The sequence below is a fragment of the Sceloporus undulatus genome, chromosome 1, assembly GCF_019175285.1.
Source record: "Sceloporus undulatus isolate JIND9_A2432 ecotype Alabama chromosome 1, SceUnd_v1.1, whole genome shotgun sequence".
Taxonomy (NCBI): Eukaryota; Metazoa; Chordata; class Lepidosauria; order Squamata; family Phrynosomatidae; genus Sceloporus; species Sceloporus undulatus.
This window is the reverse complement of record NC_056522.1, coordinates 217,724,968-217,746,345: the sequence shown is the minus strand read 5'-3', so window position 1 is coordinate 217,746,345 and position 21,378 is coordinate 217,724,968. Positions and strand designations below refer to the sequence as shown.

At 41.6% G+C, this 21,378-nt stretch overlaps 1 protein-coding gene across 3 annotated transcripts in view; it reads right to left on the bottom strand.

Moving 5' to 3' along the window:
- Window positions 1–21,378, bottom strand: part of ACVR1 (activin A receptor type 1) — a 109,638-nt gene that overhangs the window by 21,299 nt on the left and 66,961 nt on the right. For all 3 annotated transcript variants that reach the window (XM_042475028.1, XM_042475010.1, XM_042475019.1), the window contains 4 exons: window positions 10,675–10,935; window positions 8,188–8,405; window positions 4,454–4,553; window positions 98–244 (listed from right to left, as the gene is read on the bottom strand). In XM_042475028.1, coding sequence (XP_042330962.1) covers window positions 98–244; window positions 4,454–4,553; window positions 8,188–8,405; window positions 10,675–10,935 — 726 coding nt within the window. The remainder of the gene's footprint in view (window positions 1–97; window positions 245–4,453; window positions 4,554–8,187; window positions 8,406–10,674; window positions 10,936–21,378) is intronic.

Below are 21,378 nucleotides of genomic sequence, written 5' to 3'. Positions count from 1 at the left end.
TGTGTGACTGTATAGCACTCTATGGACATGAGGCCCAAGACTGTTTCATCCTTCCTTGCCTACCTATCTAAAAAGCTACATTGTTTTATCTCCTCACCTAAAATGTTTTCATGCCTCAACAACACCGTATTGTATAGTTCTGTTTCTCTGAACCAGGACTTTTCATCTCTGGAAGAGAAGATCTTGACTGCCACATTTTCTCCTTGCCAGTGTCCTCGCCAGACCTCTCCATATCGGCCTTTCCCTAGAAAGAGCAGAAAGATACAAAGGGTTTTAATGATACTTCTGAACTGAGAAAAAGGAATACCAACAGCATCAAACCCACAAGCAGAAATGTACATGACTGTACCAACAATTGGGTAATGCTCATGCTTCAAGTAAAGATTATCAGAACACTTCCGGATAGTAAGTGTGAGCCTTTATGCACTTGAATGTGTGTGACTGTAAGAATGCTTTGTATGCCCACAACCTCCTTATCAAAGAATCACACAAGCCTAGGGGGTAGAAGATATTCATTTAACCTTTTCCAGGCAAGGTACAAGTGTTGGTTATTACCTTTAAAGCACTACATGGTTTGGGTCCAGGTTACCTACAAGATCTCCTCCTGACCTGAGAGAAGAGATCTGACAACTGAACATGCTGTCCAAATTTAAAACAGCACTGAAGCTAATCTCTTCCAGCACATCTATCCAGATGATTTTTACATTGTAAATTTTAAATCATGAATTTTAAATGTGCATTATTTTAATATGTATATATGTCATTTGTCATTTCAAATTGATGTATATTTTAACTGTTGTGTTTTATCTTGTATTGTTTATCTGTTCATTTTTGTTGTTCCCCGCCTCAGTCCATGGGGAGAGACAGGTAGGAAAGAAGAAGAAGACACTGTTACATGTTAAATGGTATGAGTTACAGCATGAGTGAACACCTGGCTTCAGGTAGCAATCAGGGGTTCCTCTATGCCAATGTAGCAGTGCATGTGACATCAGCAGGGCTGGTGCCACACACCCTGACCTCAGTGGCTCCCCAAATGAAGCATTAGTTGGAAACAGCCAGAGAGTCAGCAGCCAGAGTCAGCTTTGCTCCTCCTGCACCTTCCTCAGGCAATGAAAGAGTGGGGGAAGGAGACATAAATCCACTCTCCAGCCTTGGAAATCCACCACACCCAAATGTAAACAAATGGCTCAACACATTGTTAAAAAGTATAAAAGAAAATCAAGGCAAACAAGGAAATCTCTGTGGACCAGACAAGGCATATCTGGCTTGGAGTTATGGCTTGAGCATTTATTAGTAGGTAAGCCCTTCCCTCCATTCTCCAGCAAACAGACCCCAAATAGTAATGATGGTTCCAAAGTATCAGCGATACTGGAAAAACGTCACTAATATTTAGTGTAGCAACATGTTCTAAGATCCTGAGAAAGGATTCAAAAGGAGTGATTGCTTAGGTGTTTGGAATTTTAATCACATCAATTTTAATGCACCAATATGTCTAGTATGAGACAATGGCATTGTACACAGGAGTAGTATGTGAGCTGCCCACTAGAGACCCTGCGTGCATCCTGAAAGACTTAAAATAAGTTTAACTCAGTGCAATGCCACCTGCTCTCCTTGGCAGCACCACATATCTGAAGTGGATCTCTCATTTCTTTACCTTATTTTTGGCATGTGTTCATCAGTGACAAGTGTAATCCAGGGTAAAAGGGATACATGACACTTATGAGGCATTGGCGTTACACAGAAGGGACTTCCTGTCCAAAAATTCCAACTTACAATGTAATAAGAGCTGGCCATTTAACTGTCTGGTCTCTTAAAAGAGACACTGCCTGTCTTATAAGAGTTTGTTTCAAAGACACACAAACGCTGTGAGTTTTTAAAGAGAAAGAAAATAATAACAGGTAATACACAGGTAATATCACCAAGACTAGCTGAGACTATCCAAAACAATCTATACAGCAATATCAAATGTCACTAGATTTAACACTGATTGTTCAGCCTTCACACTTTCTCCAAGGGTGCATTGGATTTTTTGGGATTTGGAATACTGTATATACTCGACTATAAGTTGGCCCCATGTATAAGTCGAGAGCAGGTTTTGGGACCAAAATAATGGATTTTGATATGACCCATGGATAAGTCAAGGGTAAAATTTAGGAGCATGTAACAAAAGATCTAAAGGATAAGCAAAGGAAAACAATGCCAAATAACTTACAGAATTCCAGCAGGCATAACTGTTTGTGTTCACACTAAAGGCTAGATGAATGAGAGAGTAGAGGGGGATCAGTGATTCCAGGACAGATTATATTCTTGCCTTTCACCAAAGGGTAGTTGCTTTTTTAATAAGAGTTAAAGTACAGTACTTACATTGACCCGTGGATAAGACAACTAAGATTTTAGGGGTCAATTTTTTGACTAAAATTTCTAGATGTATACATGAGTATATACAGTATTTATTCATATATAATGAGATATTTCAGAGATGGGACTCAAGTCTAAACATGAAATTAGTTTGTTTTGTATACACCTTATTCACCTAACCTGAAGGCAATTTTGTGCATGAAACCAAGTTTGGGTACTTCAGAAAGTAAAGATGTCACTATCTCAGCCACCCATGTGGACAATTTTGAATTTTGGAATATTTCAGATTATCAGAATTCCTGATAAGGGAGACTCGTATAGTTTTGCCATTTAGTGAGCAGATCATAAACAAAGAGAAGGAGTGGGGGAGACAAAGTTAGTTACAACAACTTGAATATATGGCTTCAGCAATAATAATAAACTTTTTATTTCTATACCGCTTTTCCTCGAGATCAAAGCAGTTCACATACGATAGAATTATATGACACATGTCATATTACAGTATAAAAACAGCGTACTGATAACACCGTGCTCCATGGTTCTGGATGATCTGTCCCAGTGGCTTCATGTAAATGTTAAATAGCATGGGGGACAGAATGGCGCCCTGTGGGATGCCAGATGTAAGCTCTCTTTTACGAGAGCAGCTGTCCCCCAGCCTCACCATCTGGAATTTTCCTGAGAGGTAGGACTGGAACCACTGGCGCGCAGTGCTCCCGATACCCAACTCTCTCAGGCGTGCCAGAAGGATACTGTGGTCAATGGTATCAAAGGCTGCTGAGATGTCCAAGAGCACCAACAGGGTTACACTTCCCCTGTCAGTGCCCAGACGGAGGTCATCACACCCAGAGGGAGATTCAAGGTAGCTAAAATACTGTGGCAACAGTTCTAGGAAATGACCCACTGAGTTTCCCATGTGACCCTCCATTTTAAAACATTACTGGAGTGACATCCACACCATTCCTATGAGCCTGGAACCAAGGACTCCTTGTACTATGGCTGTAGCAAAAACAATATGCAGGACTGCACCGGCGGGGGGGGGGGGGGACATCTTTTATTTATTCATTTATTGTATTTATAATAAAGACCAAGCAAGAGGGGAAAGGGTGGGCATTCCATTCTAGCTGTCACAAACAGAGTGCAGGTAACTCCCACAGCTATGCTCCTTCACACTGAGAACCTGCTTAAAAGTTTTTCTAAGAAATAGTATACAGCTGCCAAGTTTATACAACATATAACTAGAAATCTCCCAAGCAAGCTTCTGAATAGCTGTCGATCGCTGAGATTTGGAACATTAAGATTATACACAAACTTACTTTGCAAGGGAAAAAAGCAAGTTGTTAATGCCACACATGGTTTCCATTTAAATCCTAAGTGGAAACCCTTCATGCTTCTAACTACATTCCAATCAGATAGAGACATACTTTTTTTAGAGTAATGATTTGGTTACATAACTCACACATCTAAATGCACTCAACAGCTAGCAATCTTCTTTTTACATTCTTTTATTCTGTCTTAGAAGCTTGCCAGAGATATATTATGGGCTGAAATCAACAAAGTTTCCTTTTTCTCTTTAGTTAACATCTTGCTTTATTATGTATGTTCTTCCTTATCATTACCTGAATTAACCTTATTGCAAAAAAGAAAGGAAAACCTGCTCAGACCTGCTGCCTTGTAGCATGATATAAATTTTTAGGTGGTGAAACTTGCAATTTGTGCACAGCTCTTCTGAAAATGAATCCAGCAATATTCTTTTAGTGTTTCCCACAATTTCACTGTATGGGTTTTATTCATAAACTATATGACATGCTGAGGAGACAGTGTGATAGAGTGGTTTGAGCATCTGAAATATGATTCTGGAGACCAGGATTCAAATTCCAGCTCAACCATGTAAACCCACTGGATGTCCTTGAGCAAATCACACTCTCTCAGCCTCAGAGGATGGCAATGGCAAACCCTCTCTGAAGAAACGTGCCATGATAGGCTCACCTTAGGGTTGCTATATATTGGAAATGAAGGCACAACAACAACAGCAAGATACCACGCACACAGGATTCTTCAGGAGCTGTCACTCTGCAGAAGAGCTAAGATTACTAACCTACACACTCCAGCAAAGTGATCTGACGAGCCACTGTTCTTTGTACTAGAAAAGGAAGACCAGAGCCACTCCCAGATGTACAGGAATGGTCTAACAAGTCCTAGGAAGAAAAAAGAAGAAACACTGGTATTAATATTCAAACGTAGCAGAAGTTGACATTCCTTACCTTGCTCTTTTCAATGAGCCCATATTCTATTGGACAAATCCAACTGAGAGGATGGTCCAGAATTTCAATGTTTTCAAACAGTATTTTATGCCCAGGATGGTTTGTGGCATGTTTTGCTACTGCTGTTTTAAAACACTGAAATTCTGGACCATGCCAACCACTACCATGTCAGGATGCACAGGGAAGCCATTGAAATCCACAAACATCTGGATAATTTCAACCGGAAAGAGGAAACCCTTAAAGTGAACAAAATTTGGCTACCAGTCCTGAGGAATAGAAAAATAAGGACTCAGCAAATGCAAATGGGAAACCATTCAGAGTCAGGGGCTTTCCCAGCAGAAAATGATCACCAATTAGCAGACATTAACCCTCTTTTGCATTAGCTTCCCAGCCTGAGGCCTGCCATCAGCACAGAACAATACACATGCAAATCACTCCTGCATTCCCAGGCTCACACAGTATATATAGACCCACTTTTTCCAGGCAAGCATTCTCTGAAGATGCCAGCCACAGATGCTGGCGAAACGACAGGAAGAAAATCTTCTAGAACATGGCCACCAAGCCCGAAAAACCCACAAAAAACATGGATGCCGGCCATGAAAACCTTCGACTTCACAATTAGATAAGTCCTTACCAGTAAATTTGCTGGTTAATAGCAATCACTATTCTTAAAGCAAAATGAGTAAGAGGGTTCTGCCTTATTATTTACTGCTTGGGGTGATGTCAAGAAGAGGAAGGTAGCTGGAAAACACTGGGTGTATCAAAAATTGTAGATGGTTGGGTCTCTAGTCCTTGCATGTAAAACATGCACATTAGGGTTGATCTTTGCAGACCATGCTTCTTGCTACTGAGTGGGTAGGTAAAGGTTGCAGTTATTCAACAGTGTTGCAAAATGCTCTGCATATGCTAAGAGGCAAGAAAATATTTCTGATTAAGAATTCTCTGCCCTTGATTCACCAACTCATCTTTGCTATCACTTGCTGCTGCACATCAGTGCTGCAGCTGTTTAGTGTCCTCTAACTGGAATGAATATACCAATCATGCAATTTTTCCAACCCAGGCAAATAATCCAGGATATCTGAAGGGTGAGTGAACAGCATACTTGGGAGAGAAAAGAAAACAGATACAAATCAACAATATTTTTTAAAGAACACCCACAACCTGGCAATTTCCAGTTCCAGTAACTACAAATCCCTCTATCCCCCATCTCTTGTAGTCCAACACATCTGGAAAGTGCATAATAACAAATTCATTTTCAAGCCCAAATGTTTCAAGTTATGTACTAGTAATTCTTTCTTTATCCTGTTAAAAACAAACTAAATAAGTTGATGTTACTATATACAATGAAGTCCAAGCTCCTATTTGGTGAATCATGTAATAATGGTCCATGTATTTTTTCCATTTAGAATTCACTTCTGTTCTTGTTGCTATAATCATTTGCTTCCTGCTTGTTATATAGCACAACATCATCAATGTATCTAAGAAGTAATCTCCATAGTACTATAGGGACAGAGCATGTAGTGATTCTTTTTTCAGATACCAACCACCTCCTCCCATATGTTTGCATATTTCTCACACCCCCACCACATACAAAAATTGTCTGCTCTTAGGCCCACACATCTTCAGTGTAAATGTTTTGCTATATTCTTTGCTTATTCAATTTTAAAGATGTCCAATATCAATTATGCAAGATGCTGAAATATTTTCTTTCAAAGTATTTTGAGATGGCTGTTTTAACTTCATTAGCAAAAGCAATATGACATATATTCTCATTATCGAAAATTTGCAATTGATAATTTCATAATTATTAAACCATTTAGCCTTTAAATATATATTTGTTTAATTTTCCTTTCTGCTCCTCTGGCATTAAGCTCCAATATATTTTGGACGGAAATTTACTGTCAATCTGAAATTGTGTTCAGAACATTCCAAATCAAGCTAGATGCTGAATCACACAATAATTCCTTGGTAGATGATCACCCCTGCATTAGAAAATGTAAGGGAGGCATCTCTTTTTATAACTAGGTTACAAGAGTTATGCAGCACTTTGAAAACATGATTTCTTAATTAAAAAGAAAATGTTATGTATGAAAGTCAGTGAAAATAATATCAGCGGGGGGGGATGGGGGGGGGGGGGGCTTCCTTTATTAAGGAGAAAAACATGTAAGGATGCACCTGAAAGGAATATCATTCCTGGACATTCTAGTTTTAACTGGCTTGTTAGAGCAGTTAAAACTGAACTGTTAAACGTGCTAAATGGTTGACTCTCTTGCATAATTTGGTTACTGAACCAAAAGTTACTGAAATGTGAGAATTTTAAACATCCTTTCATTTTAGCAGGGAGTTGAATCAGATCTTCAAGTTATTCCTATTTAGGATAACTACTAATTGTTGCAAATGTAGAATATGCATTCTACATTCTACATAACTACCATATTTTGCTATTTGTCATATATAGTGTGATGCTATTTCAAAGCACTTAGGCACGGCCACAAGATGGCAGCAAACCAATTTAGGAGGCCAATTTGCAGATATACCTTTAGTCACTTCCCCCATTTTCAAGCAGTAAATGAAATCCAGAAATCCACAATGGGATTTCGTTATCCAGGATGGGACATCCAGTCTGCTGGGGAGGTAGGAACAGTACAGCAAAAAGGCAAGGAAAAGGAAGGGGAATCAACTTCTCACTCAAGGAATGGAAGCCTCACTTCTTTTGTTGTATTCTATCATTTAAAAGTTGGATGAAGAGCAATTTTACCACGTATAAATATCTTCACTAGTATCCTGATCCTAATTCAAAGTATTTTGATCTTGCACTATGAAGGACTTTGCAAATGTGAAGGACTCCATACAGGACAACAGTTTGTGGAAGAATAAATCCCTTCCCTTAGTGCTTCTGTGTAGTACAGCAAAAAGAGAGATTTTTAGGAGTGGTTCCCTTGGTACCTACTTTCAAAACTTTCTGATACCATGTGAAGACCTTATTTTCCTGGGATTCAGAAGTTCAGCTATGGTTTTGTCTTCCTTTAATTCTCTGATTTTTATTTTTCTCCCCTTACTGTTACATTTTGTCTTTTCTTTGCCCTTTGTTTCGAAATGATCTGCAATTTCCCCCATGGCGTTGTTTCCTTATGATTTTGTTTTGATCCCTGTAAACTGCCCAGAAAAGTTCCATTGCTGCCACAGTTTATAAACTAAATGCACCTATGCACAACTGGGCACATAAGTTAAAAAATAAATGTGGAATCTCTTCTCTTTCTCCATGAAACAAAAGTGGCAGTACACACATCATTTATTCCCTTTCATCCTTGCAAGAGACCTTGAAAAAGGTTGGCCCCTTTTTTAAAAAAGGGCTGGACGAGGAATTTTGATACTGATCATACCAGTCCAGGATTCTACCCACTAACCCATACTGGCTTCCCTGTATCTGTCCAATAAAGTGGATATAAAGAAGATTGTATAGTGTGCAGTATTTCACAAGTCGCATTTTTGGCAGTCCCACCAGAAACGAAAGCAGGGAAATGCTGTTACATGAATAGCAACAGATCACAAGACATGGTTTACTTACTGCCAGTGTGCTGTCACCAACATTCGAGGCTATGAGTCCCTCAATTGTTCCATATTCTGCATCTCTTGAGTTGAGTCTTTCCATATAGTGTTGTTGTACTTTCCGGATGATCAAAACCGCTACTGCGGAAAGTACTATCAGCATCATAACTGAAGCCAGTATAAAAACGATAAGTGTTTCCATAGTGTAACCTACAGCTTCCCCTTGAAGTGGATGCCCTTTACAAGAGAAACAAAAAATCAAAGTTTGTCAAAGTTGTCAGCATCAAGTTTTATCAAGGAGCCCTGGTGCCGCAGTGGTTAAATGCCTATACTGCAGCCACTCACTCAAAACCACAAGGTTGCGAGTTCAAGACCTGAAAAAGGGCTCAAGCTTGACTCAGGCTTGCATCTTTCTGAGGTTGCTAAAATGAGTACTCAGATTGTTGGGGGCAAATTAGCTTACAGTTGTAAACCGCTTAGACACTGCTTAGGCGGTATGAAGCGGTATATAAATGAAGCTTGTTTAAGTCAGTTGAAAAGGTAAATCCAAGGACAGGCAGCACACACTCGTGTATAATACTGTAAATCCTCTGAAATCTATTTACATGAAGAATCCAGCTGGTGCTGAATGACTCAGTATGATAAAAAGAGCTGCAGAAAGAAAAGGGAGGGGGGAGCCCAAGCACCTGGTCATTAAAAAAAGGGAGTAACCAGAATCTAAGAGCACAAAATATTTCACTTTAGTTCTGGCACTGTTTCCATCAGATTCCACATACTAAACAGACTATCAGGCTAAAGTGAGCCCAGCAACAACTCTTGATCTTGGCAAAATCAGTTCTTTCCTAATTTGCTCCTGTACCCACCAAATGCACTGGCTGGATCTTACAATCTAACAGAACATAATCTTTAATATTCCCTTCTTGTATGTCCCTCTCAAGCTTTGCATTAACAATTGGAACAGATCCAGGAGCATGTTGTTCTGCAGACATTGCTGGACAGAAACTCCCATCAGTCTAACCAGCATAGTGAATGGTGGGGTATAATGGCAGCAGTGGAAAGTCATAACTCTAGGAACTAAAAGACTACTATGGTCATAAGATGAACCAACTTCTCATACCTGGCCTCTTTGTGGATGGTAAAGAGCAATCCCAACACGCATCTTATTTTTTAGATTTGCTGTTTACTACTCCCTGACCCCATATCCTTCATTTCTTCACTCCAAACATCAGGTCCACCTCCAATACAACCCACATGGGCAATAACCATCATTCTGCCCTTTTAGTCCTGGATAACTATGGCTCCATACAGACAGGCCAAAATAAAGCAGCTTCGGGCCACTTTGAAGGTATGCTGTTTAAATGATGCATGCGTCCTAAGAGTCCAGAGGCCACACCAAATCATGCTTCAGTCCTTAGAACGGGAGCGTGGATTTGGCATGGCTTCTGGACTGTTGGGATGCATGCATCATTTAAACAGCATACCTTCAAAGTGACCCAAAGCAGCTTTATTTTGGCCTGTTTGTATGGAGTCTATGGAAGCTAAGCAGGGTCAGCCCTGGTTAGTACTTGGGAAAGGAGACTGTTAATGAATACCAGATGCTCTCTAGGCTATGGGGTTTATCGCACAGGCCCCTGGAACGGGCCTGTCGCGTTACAAAAGGGAGTATGATGGGAACGGGAGGTGGCATAGAATGCATCTTACTGCACAGGAAAATGCCACCACCAGAAGTTCCCATTGCGTTCTGAATGAGTCTCAGAGGGGCAGATTTTCAGGAATGCTTCTAACCATTCCTGAAAATCACCTCCTGGAGAACGCATCTGGAATGCGATGGGAACTTTTGGCACCGGTTCTGGCATTCTCCTGTGTCATAAGATGCATTCTATGCCATCTCCTGTTCCCATCACATCCCCTTTTGTAACGCGACAGGCCCATTCCAGGGCCTGTGCAATAAACTCCTATATTTCAGAGGAAGAAACAGAAAAGCCACCTCTAAGTATTCCTTGCTGAAGAAAACTCTATGAAAAATGCATGGGGTCACCATAAGTCAACAAGTGCCTTGAAGGTGCGTACACACAGTTGTGATGAGTAAAGATTATGGTTCTATAATCTTTCACACTCTTGTCTCAAGCTAGGCCACAGATGGAAAGAATCTTTGGCCTTCCAGAATTTGGCAAACTGTTCCTTCTAGTGTACCTCACTACTGGTTAGACTAGGGTTGATGGGAACTGGAGTCCAACAACATATGACCACCAGTTTCCCAGCTTCACTCTGGTGGAAATTCTCAATTTGGGGCCTTGTACTGTAAACAGGATCTTGAAGCTATTCATACCAACCGCCAACATTTCCCTACACATACTTCCATGTCTGTGTGCTCTTTACACATGGTCCATCAATTTCTCCAAATCCAAATCCCACATCAAGGCAGGGCTTTCTAAAACTAGCCTGAAAAATAAATGATTTTTTAAAAAAGGAAGAGAAGGGAGACACAAAGGAATTCATCTCTCACCTTTTGTTGGCAGCTGTGCCGTGATGTTCATGTTACACAGGTCTCCCTGGCAGCATTCAACTGCTTGGTCAGGAGATGGAGGCGTTTTGCAAGTCATCTTCCCTTGTTCATAGACTCGGAAGCATCCTTTCTGGGACACTTTAGCACCATTATTGATGCTCAGGGAGGCAAAGCACTGATGGCCTCTGCAGCGTACTCCATTCCCACATGACATGCCTTCACACACACATTCATAGTCCGCTATTAGTTTGAGCTCATCATCTGCAGGGTAGAAAGAAGGGAAACATCATTTCAGCAGGTCCACTACAAGCAAATAAATGCATTCTGGTCTATTTCCAACAAAGATTTCTTTGGTTCAGCAACTCTGTCAGCATTACTCACTTCTCCCCCTTCCCTCCAGAAGTGCTAGAATGAGAAAGTAACTGCAAGCTGATCAGCATCTGCACAGGATAAAAGAGGACCCAGTGTACTCTGATGAACTGCATGGGGTGGGTGTTTCCACATTTGCAGGCTTTGGCCTGCACAGACTTTTACAAAAAGTTAAACAGAGTTCACAGCAAAAACATACAAATTGGCATGCAGGCTTGATTCTCCAGAACTGCAGAAACACTGACCTCTTCCCCTCACCACCCAACAGAACTGAAAGGCTTAGAAATAGAGTCGCAGCCCAACACTCAAACCACTACACCATAGTGGTTCCTATAGCTATTCACAAAATTCCCCCAACTGGACAGTGATTCCCAAACTTTGGTCCTCCAGATGTTTTGGATTTGATTGTTGATTAGGCTGGCTTGTGCTTCTGGGAGTTGAAGGCCAAAACATCTGTAGGATCCAAGTTTGTAACTCCCTCCTTTATAACAAAGCTGGGAAGGTAGGAACCTTTGGGCTTTTCAAATGTTTTGGACTCCAGTTCTCAAAAGTCCCAGCTGGCACAGACAAAAGTAAGGGGCTTTGGGTAACTGTAGTTAACCACTTTGAAAAAGAAGGCAGTTTTCCTGATCTAAAACCCAACCATCATCCAAAGTGAACCATTGTTCTGTATCTGCCCAGATTCTGTTTTCACAACTGCACTCATATTCCCAAAGTGACCAGCATGTATTGGCAGATTAAAGTTCCTGTATGCTTTTCTTTTTTCTCCAGACTCTTCGATGAGACCAGGACCACAAAGCTACCTTAGCAGTTTTGGTTTGGAAAGGAGGCCCTTTACCATTTAGCCATGGATTCTGTAACAGACTCAAGAAGCATGAACCCACTTCATATTTATTTTTTTTATTTCGAGTATTTATACCCTGCTCAGAGCGACTCGACAGTTCCCTGCCTTCAGATTTTCAGTCTAAAAAGATATGATGCAAAAGGAGAAAGAAATGGCAGTGAGGAAGGGATCAGGTCCAGCAAATACTGCTGGTTCTTCTCTCCTTCCAAGGCCAAAGTGGTAGCTGTTAAGGAGGCTGGCCTTTCGTTTGCCTAGGGCCAAGGCACGGTGGGGCTGTACATGCCCCTTCTTCATATACTTCATATGTTACACAAGACCACATTAGCGCAACAAGTATCTTTAGAAAGGGATAAACCAAAGTGTACTCCCCTGCCTGGTAAAAGTTCCTAGTTTTTATATAAGTTATGGAGAGACATGTATTGCACCTTGAGGGACAGGATATTCAAATAACACTTATTTCAGAATGTGGCGGGGGGGGAGGGGGAGAATCCATGGTTTTATTACAAAGAGACTCAGAGCAGCTACACTATAAAATTATACCAGTGTGATACCAGCTTAACTGCCATACTTCTGTCCTATAGAATTCTGGCTTTTATAGTTTGTTTGTGGTACTTAACTTCTTTGCTGTTATGAGATCTGTGATGAGAAATATCCAGAGAGCTCTAGAACTCTCCAGCAGAAAATATGAATTTTTATTTTGGGGGGGGAGGGGGTGCTCAGATGCGATCTAGGGCATGTTTGGAGATTATTTTTTACCAGCTTCGGCTGATATACCAGCTGTGCCCTTTTCTGGAAGTAAGGGATCTCGAGACTGTTGTGCACGCGCTGGTAACCTCATGCCTTGACTTCTGTAATGCGCTCTACATGGGGCTACCCTTGTGCCTGGTTCGGAAACTACAGTTGGTTCAAAACATGGCAGCCAGGCTTGTGTCAGGAACATCTAGAAGGGACCATATCACCCCGGTTCTGAGGTCCCTCCACTGGCTGCCTATTGGTTTCCGGGCCCAGTACAAGGTGTTGGTTATTACTTTTAAAGCCCTAAATGGCTTGGGTCCAAGCTATCTCAGAGACTGCCTCTTCCCATACAATCCTTTCCGCGCTCTCCGGTCCTCTGGGAGGAACTTGTTGCAGCCTCAAAAATCGAGGTTTGAGGCGACCTCCCAGAGGGCTTTTTCTGCTGTTGCCCCCAGGCTCTGGAATGACCTGCCGGACGAGATCCGTCAATTAACATCTTTGGACAGCTTCAAAAAGGCTGTCAAGACGGATCTCTTCAGGCAGGCCTTCCCAGACTGAAATATCCCAGCCTCAGGATCTCAGGATCTCTCCCCTCCTCAGTAATGTCTCCAAAGCCCCCTTTTCTTTTCTTTAGAACTGAAGTTGCAGTGGTTTGTTGTTTGGTATTATTTTGTTTAATTTATTGTTATTTTAACTAGTTATTGTGGTTTTAAATTAGATATGTAGTTTAATAACTTTTTAAGGGGGGAGGGAAATATATTGTTTTTATGCTGTATTTTATTTTAATGTTGTAAACCACCCGGATTGGTTCGCCACAGGGCGGTATATAAATAAAAATTTATTATTATTATTACCACATTTTGGGCCTGCTCAGGCCAATTTAAGCCCAGGAAATGCCTTTTTCTGTTGTTTATTTTAAGAGGCCTCTTCTGAGCCTAAAATGGCCCACGGCGACCTAAAAATGTGAGAAAAATGCCTCCCATTCCCCTCTATTCGCCCCCCCCCCCCAACAAGCAACCAATATCATTTGGACAGAACAAGAGTTGAATAGCACACTTATGGTCACCTGTCCCCAACCCCACAAAGCCACTATGGATATATTAAGACACGTTTCCTTTCAGGAGTGAGTGAGAAAGTGAACAGGACAGAAACTAACACTGGGCTAATAGCAGTGTAATGCTATGGATGGAGAAGTATGATGTTGTGCACAATTGTGCACTTCTGATCTGGAGTAGCAATATGGAAAAGGGTTCAGCTCTTTAATATGCACAAAAGCCCTCTTTGAATCTTTACAGCATAGAATTTCCTCTCAAATAGGTCACAAGAAGAGCATTTTATGCAGATCAGAGTTGCAAAGTTCTGAGTCCAAAACAAAGGTGAGAGACGGGTTCTTTCCGTGTCATTTAAGACTAAAAAAACCCTTCTGAAAGAAAACTGTTTCATTTCTTGTACAGCATGTGTTCCTCTCTAGACTCTATAGCCCATTCAAATCTTTCCCATTTTAGAGTGATAGCATAATGGGAAATCTGGATTATATTATGACAGTGATCAGAAATATAATGCAAGTTTAGAAGAGGGATACATGCTACTTCTGTCCATGTTCTAGAGCAGTGGTTCCCAAACTTTGGTCCTCCAGATGTTTTGGACTTGAGCTCCTAGAATCCTTGACTGTTGGACAAGCTGGCTGGGGTTTCTGGGAGTTGAAGTCCAAAATACCTGAAATACAAAAGTTTGAGAATCACTGTTCTAGATGCAGGGATTCAGAGTTCTCTACAAACATTGGGCTCCTTAAACTTAGAAGACAAGGCTTTTTACTAAATGGCCAGTGATACAAGCTAGTGCTGCAATATATAATGTGCCTGCACCAAGCGTGAAGTTGCCATCTGCGGTTTGAGTTTCCACAGACAGCAAAACCTGGCTTTCTTAATAGGTACACATGCATATGGTGGCACAAACGGGAGCACTGAAAAGAATGGGACTTAAGGTCCTGCGTTTTTCACTATCCATGGGGGGATCCAGAACAGATAGCAAGGGTGCACTATATTATTATAGACAGCAATTTCATCCTAATAACAGTCTTTATATTTTACAAATTTGATGAAGTTTGCATATAATTATGGCTAGAGTTCAGAGACATTACTTTTTGACTACAGCTCCCAGAATCCCCCATTTAGCTAAGCCGATGAAAAAAGTAAGTTCAGTAACCTATGAAATCACAAGTTTGAATCTTTCCTATGCCACAAACTCAAGGAGGAGAAGAAAATACTACTTCCAAGAAAGCCACACTTCCTCTCTTTTGGTACTTCTGTACTAGGGAAAAAATACCATCCTATTGAACAAGATTTTTGTTTCAGAGTTGTAACTACAGCACAGGAGTAGATCTAACTACAGCATAGGAAAATATACTGTATACCCACAGTACTCAAACAATGTACCTGCCAACAGTGTGTCCCACAAAAGCCACAGTTTCCTGGCTCCTTTGGAGCATGAGTGAATATGGAAACCGCCAACACATATTAAACTGAAAGGTCTGTTGGGTACTGAATCCGCCTGTGTTTTGGGAGGGCTATGACTATAAACTTTCATATTACCTGATCCTGATATTGAAAATGAGAAACTCATTGGGGAAAGAAAGAAATACAAGTTGGAATTGTCTGCTGAGGTCTGTGTTGCACAATTTCACACATACTTAACTGCGTAGCAGAGGGGCTAAGGAACCCTGTTAATGACTTGAGAAGATAAGTAATGGGACACTAGCATTGTGTCCTGATGTGCATTATCCTTTTCTGCATCAGGTCTCACTGTACACTGGGTCGTTAGATACAAGCATCACTTTGCTGGCTCCCCTACTATAACCTAACAGCTAAATGCAGATGTTGCGAAACTGCTTGCTTCTATTTCCTGATACCTAAGTCCACTTATGAAGACACAAGCCCCCAAGTGAATTCCAGTCACCATTATAAAGAAGGCATCTTCTGGCACTTTAAAGACGAAAAGGCATTGTTAGGGTTTTTTATTGTCTTTTTTATTTTATTACTCATTTCATTTTATTTTATCAGTTTTTAAAATGCTACTAGATTTTGTTTTGTTTTTCCTGCAGCACATTAACATGGCAAACACTTGGGAGTAATTAACAAATAATCACTTCAGATAGAGGTGTAAGGCTTAAGACACTTGAGGAGAGAGGAATTATAGATTTTTCTGCTACAAGGGCATCAATGTGTCAAAGGACCTCCATAGAGAGACCAGATATCAGCATAAGACAGCAACAGCAATCACAGTTGATCATGCCCAAATCGTAACTTCACCACCTTTCTATCTCACCCTTGGAAAATAAATGTTTTAGAGTCACAGAATGATAGGGTTGAAAAGAAACCCAAGGACTGTCTAGTCTAACTCCCTGCCATATAGCAATACAGAACTAAAGCATTCCTGGAAAATGGCCACCCAACCTCTGTAAAGACCTCTGAGGAAGGAAGCACTGTGTTTCATTGTTGAACAGTGGTGTCACTGGGGGGGGGGGGGAGATGTGGGCCACACCAGGTGACACTCCAGAATGGGAGTGACACCCGGTCAGTCCCCACACACCATCCTCCACACTATCTGCTACACATGCCGCCCTGTTCCCTAGGTGTGCACGCCTCTCCCTGCATATGCAAGTGCTTCCTCAGTGCACAAGAGCATCTCTCTGTTCACAAGCATGCTGCTTCACCTCCCTGTGCGTGCTTTGTCCCCCAAGCACTGTCCCATCCTTTTCCTCATCAAGAGAAGGATGGGCCAGCTTGGGGAGAGGGCATTTTCCCCAGAAAGCTGCCCCAAAATGCACCAGAAGTCCCGCACCAGGTAACACCTGGTGAGTAAACACCCCTGCTGATGAACAGCTTTTACAGTCAAGTAGTTCTTCCTAATGTATTGGTAGAAACTCTTTTCTTGTCATTTGAACCCACTGGTTGATGTTTTACTCTCTAGAGAAGCAGAAAACAGAGTGGAGTAAAACTAAGGCACAAAACGAAAACAAGGTAGCCAAGGCTGTGCACTTCTGGCTAAGGTACAATGGGCTCTTAGTATCCATGGGGGGTTCCAGAACCTCCTGGTGATACCAAAAAATATGGATGCTCAAGTCAGTATTTAGCATTTCAAATAACTGGGGTGACAAGGTTCGAGCACGAGGAAGGCATTCTTCGTGCACTGTTTCCCACCCTCCCGTCAAGAAGTCTCTGCCAGAATTTACAGTAGATCCTTTTCTGACTTTATTTCCCACCTTTTCAACCTTCCCATCATGAAGCCTCTGCCAGATTTTAAAACTCTTTGCCACTGATCCACCTCAGGGAGGGGCAGCAGTAGGAGTCAAGCAAGGTGCTGTATCGGCAGGAAAGGTGTTTACGTTCTTTCAGAGGCTTACTTGTGGGAAAGTAGTTGTTCAAATTCTGGTACACACTACCTTGTGAGAAAGTTGGAAACTGAGTGAGACAGAAGTGTAAATTCTGGTAGGCTTCCGTGTGAGAAAGTAGGAAAGCAGGAATTTAAATTCTTGAAGCTTCCTTGTGAAAAAGTGGGAAACAGAATGAGGTAGTTCAAATTCTGGAAGAAGCTTCCTTGTAAGATGGTGGGAAACGGAGTGAGGTAGGGGTTTAAATGTTGGCAGCAGAAGAGGTTTAAGTTCTGACTGTGGCTTTGTGGTAGGACTGACTTCCAAGGTGGAGAGAGGCATCGGCTTACTCAGGTCTTGTCTCAGCCTCTGCTAGTGCCCTGGGACCGCTTCTCAGCAGGACCATCACATGTTTAAAAAAAAATTAAAGGTTTTTCACTTCATTCCACAGTTGCTCAAATCCACAACGTCAAACCCGTGGATACCAAGGGCCCACTCTAATACTCTTGTAACACATTACTTCTTAACAATTACCTGTAAAAGTGCCAAAAAAGAAAAAAAATCACAGCTTCAAATCCAAAGCCATTGCTGAAAGCCACTGGAATTGATGGTAGCTCAACGATCAAACACAAAACTAAGTCTAACACACAGCAACCTTATACCCATCTCATGGATCTATGTTTGCAATACGCTGACACTATGAAATACCTGCTCAGGTTAGGAGATGACCTAATGTATCTGTTGCTGCATCAACCACTTCACAGGGTTAGTTAGGTACATTAAGCATATACTTTAAAAAATAATCTATTCAAAAAACAATATTGCTGGGATTCTGCTGGAAACAAACAGCTATTCAGCATAGTGTGTGTGTGTGTGTGTGTGTGTGTGTGTGTGTGTGTTTGAGGTAGTTCTGGAAGCACAGAACATTCAGCCAACTTTTGTTAGCACAGCAATGCAATTTTAATACATTTTTTTTAAAAATGTCTAGCTTTAATAAGAACTATACTGCCTTAAATATGAGATGGGAGGAAAGCAATGGTCACTAAGCAAACCAACCTAACTGCACAAAGCAAGAATTTAAAAATAATTCATACCACAGATCCTCAATTCTCAGTGTTTCACTTTTGAGGATACAACCCACAATTTCAATGAGGTGTTAAAAGAAAACTGCAACTCTTTCAGTATCATTCTTTCTTCTAAACCAGCTTCCATTTAGAGCCAATACCTAGCCATTCCAATACACGAATCAAAGCATGTGTCCCCATGCAATAGGATGCAATAAATCCACCCATACTTTTATGCTCTAGATTCCAAAAGAAGACAACACTCTGGTCTTTTTCATGATTGACATCTAGGGTTGCCAGTTCAGGACCGTTGCAGGCCCTGAGGTTTTTAAGCTCAAACCTGAGACCCAGAGACAGCCCCTTATGAAGGCATTAAGAGTTATGCATTAAGAACCAATCACAGTTGTTTACAGTTTGTCATTCAAGAGACAGAGAGGCAGACAGACAGACAGAAAAAACATGTTTTCCTTTTTGGAAATTAAGAGTGTTAGCTAAAGGGACCATTTCCAGAGCAAGATGAAATTAGGGTATTATTCCTTCTCACATACAGTACTTAAGGAGGTGAGATGAGAAACATTTAATCTAGCCTACTTTCTTCTAACCAGGAGGAAGACGTAGAGCAGACTTCTGCTGCCACAACAACTAGTAGAGTTAGGAGAAAGCTAACTAAGTACATCCATAGGGAGCCCTGGTGATGCAGTGTTTAAATGCCTGTACTGCAGCCACAAGGTTGTGAGTTCAATCCCAAGCAATGAGTTGGATCCAAGGTCCACTCAGCCTTGCATCCTTCTGTAGGTCACTAAAATGAGTACGCAGCTTGTTGGGGGCAATTAGTTTATACATTGTCAGCTGCTTAAGGCAGGCCTGAACAACATACAGCCTGCAGGCTGCATGCAGCCCGCAAGGATCTCAAAGACTTCAAGTCTCTTCCATTGAATGAAAGGCAAATAACAAAATCTGGCTACCAAAGCATAAGATTCTACACCACGTGATCAGAGCATTAAAGAGTTAAAGGGGATCACCATAACACACCAGGGAGAAGGCGCTTCTCTGCGCCCACTCAAAGGATGGAGGCTGGGCAGTGGAGGCAAGTGGGCATGAGTCCCTGCTAGCCATCCATACCTCCCTCCTTCTCTCCCTCCCTGAAGGACTTTTGGAGGCAGAGAAGGAGCCATCAACTGACTGGGGCATCCATGGCCAGTGAATGAGGGTAGCAGGGATTTTTCAGGGAAACCACGCTCAGCCTGCTTTTGTTTTTTGGGTGGGTGGGGGATCTGAAGGAGCACGGTTGGGGGGTGCATGTCTTTGTGTGCATATGGAGGAAGAAAGGCAAGTCCGGGGGATGCCTAGGGCTTCTCGGTTGATGGCATCCCAGGAGGAAGAGGAGCATGAAAACTTTTCCCAAAATGGGTGCCACTTTCATGCGCAGATTTGGCTGCCTGAATCCCCAAAGGGCCCTGCCAGAGGGCTGCCTCCAGTGCAGCTTCCCCCCCAACTTGCTTTGAGGCAACGATCCTCTCCAGACCTGCTCCCCGCAAAGAGCAAGGAAGGGCCCAAAAGGCAGCGGCGGAGGAGAGTGGAATTAATAATAATGATGTTAATTATAAATAATAATTAGTCATTAATGCTAATTAATTATTAATTATTGATTAATAATAAGTCATTATAATAATTAATTTAAATGTATCTGCAGCCCAAAGAAGTTGGTGATTTTAATTTTGGCCCCTGCCTACTTCCAAGTTGTGCAGGTCTGGCTTAGGGAGTGCTTAGTTCACTGATAAATGGTATAGAAATGTACTTGCGATTACTCTTGCTATAGACACACATACCTGGAAGACTCTATGCAAGTTGCAACAATGGATCAATTAATCATTGCAAACTGTAGCAAGCTACTGCTCTACTAGCAGAGTGGGAGATTTGCATACAACACAACTCCTCTTGCCTGGAGTTGAGCCCACCAAAACCAATGAATCTGCACCTCCATCTGCCGCCCAGAAATGAATACCAATGAAAACTGTTGATTTAGGGCCAGACCCTGAAAAGTGACAAGCACACTGACATGATCAGACAGAGCTATTGATATTTGAGGACATGATAGGTGACACAGGCATACCATGAAGCCAAATACCGTGAATTAATAGCTGGGCTGAAAGGCTCAGCCCAGCTATTAATTCATAAGAGGAAGCAAGCACCCCTCTCAACCTAATCCCTTCTCCCCACATTCATGCCACTCTAGTGTTGATCTCATAGTAATTACAGATATAGTCCTATACTTGTTCAGGAGCTGTGCTGCATAAATGGTTAAAAGCATGTCCATTGGTGGGTATCCATCAGCAACCTTGTGGGTGGGTGGCAGCAAACAACACTCCTCTGAGAAATGCCAGTATATTGGTTCTAAGCAGCTCAGAACATGGGGAAAGGTTTTTCTGGTCTACAAGTCCAAGAATTCCCCCTTGTTGGTTGGCTGGAAAGATTCTAGGAGCTATAGTCTCATAAAATAATGCTTCCAAGCTCTGGTAAAGTAAACATAAAGAGCTTTTTTAAAAAAAATCTCAGCACTCAGCGGCTCTGAGAACATGAAATTCTCTCTATGATCCCCCCCACGCACACACACACAAACACACATAAATGAACATTTCTTTATTTATAAATCTATATACTTCACCTTTCTGCTTAATTCATGAAGCACATAGGGTGGAATGAAATATTACATTAAGCAAAGTATGAATCTTAAATAATTATGAAATTTTTAGAATGGGATAAATGCTTTATGTATACTTCTTGGTAAATAAAATACAGGTTGACCATCCCTAATCCGGAAATCCAAAATCTGAAAACCTCCAGAAACCAAAAGCCGCCTGCTTCCCTCTTTGAGGTGGTGCTCCTGTTTGTCTCTTCGATCCTCAGTCTCTCCCTAGCCTCATGTGTCACACAATTAATGAAGGAACAAGTGAGGCTAGACAGAGATGAGACTAGATAGAGACATGAGGATCTTGAAATGGCAGGCAGCATGGAGGCATGCCAAGTACTACACTTGGATTCCTGCCATTTCACAGATCCTTTGTCTCTCCCCAGCCACATTCCACTTCAACTTTGCATCTCTTGGGTCTCTCTCCAGCTTCACAACAACAGTATGCACCATGCTACTTGTGTTGTGTATTATGTATATGCACAGGTATTCCAAAATAAAGATACAAAACACAAAATACAAAATACTTCTGGCTCCAATCATTTTGGATAATGGATACTCAGCCTGTATTCACAAGCAAACAGCCAAACCAAAAGCCTTCCAATACTACAAAGGTTTTGGGAAACACCTAACC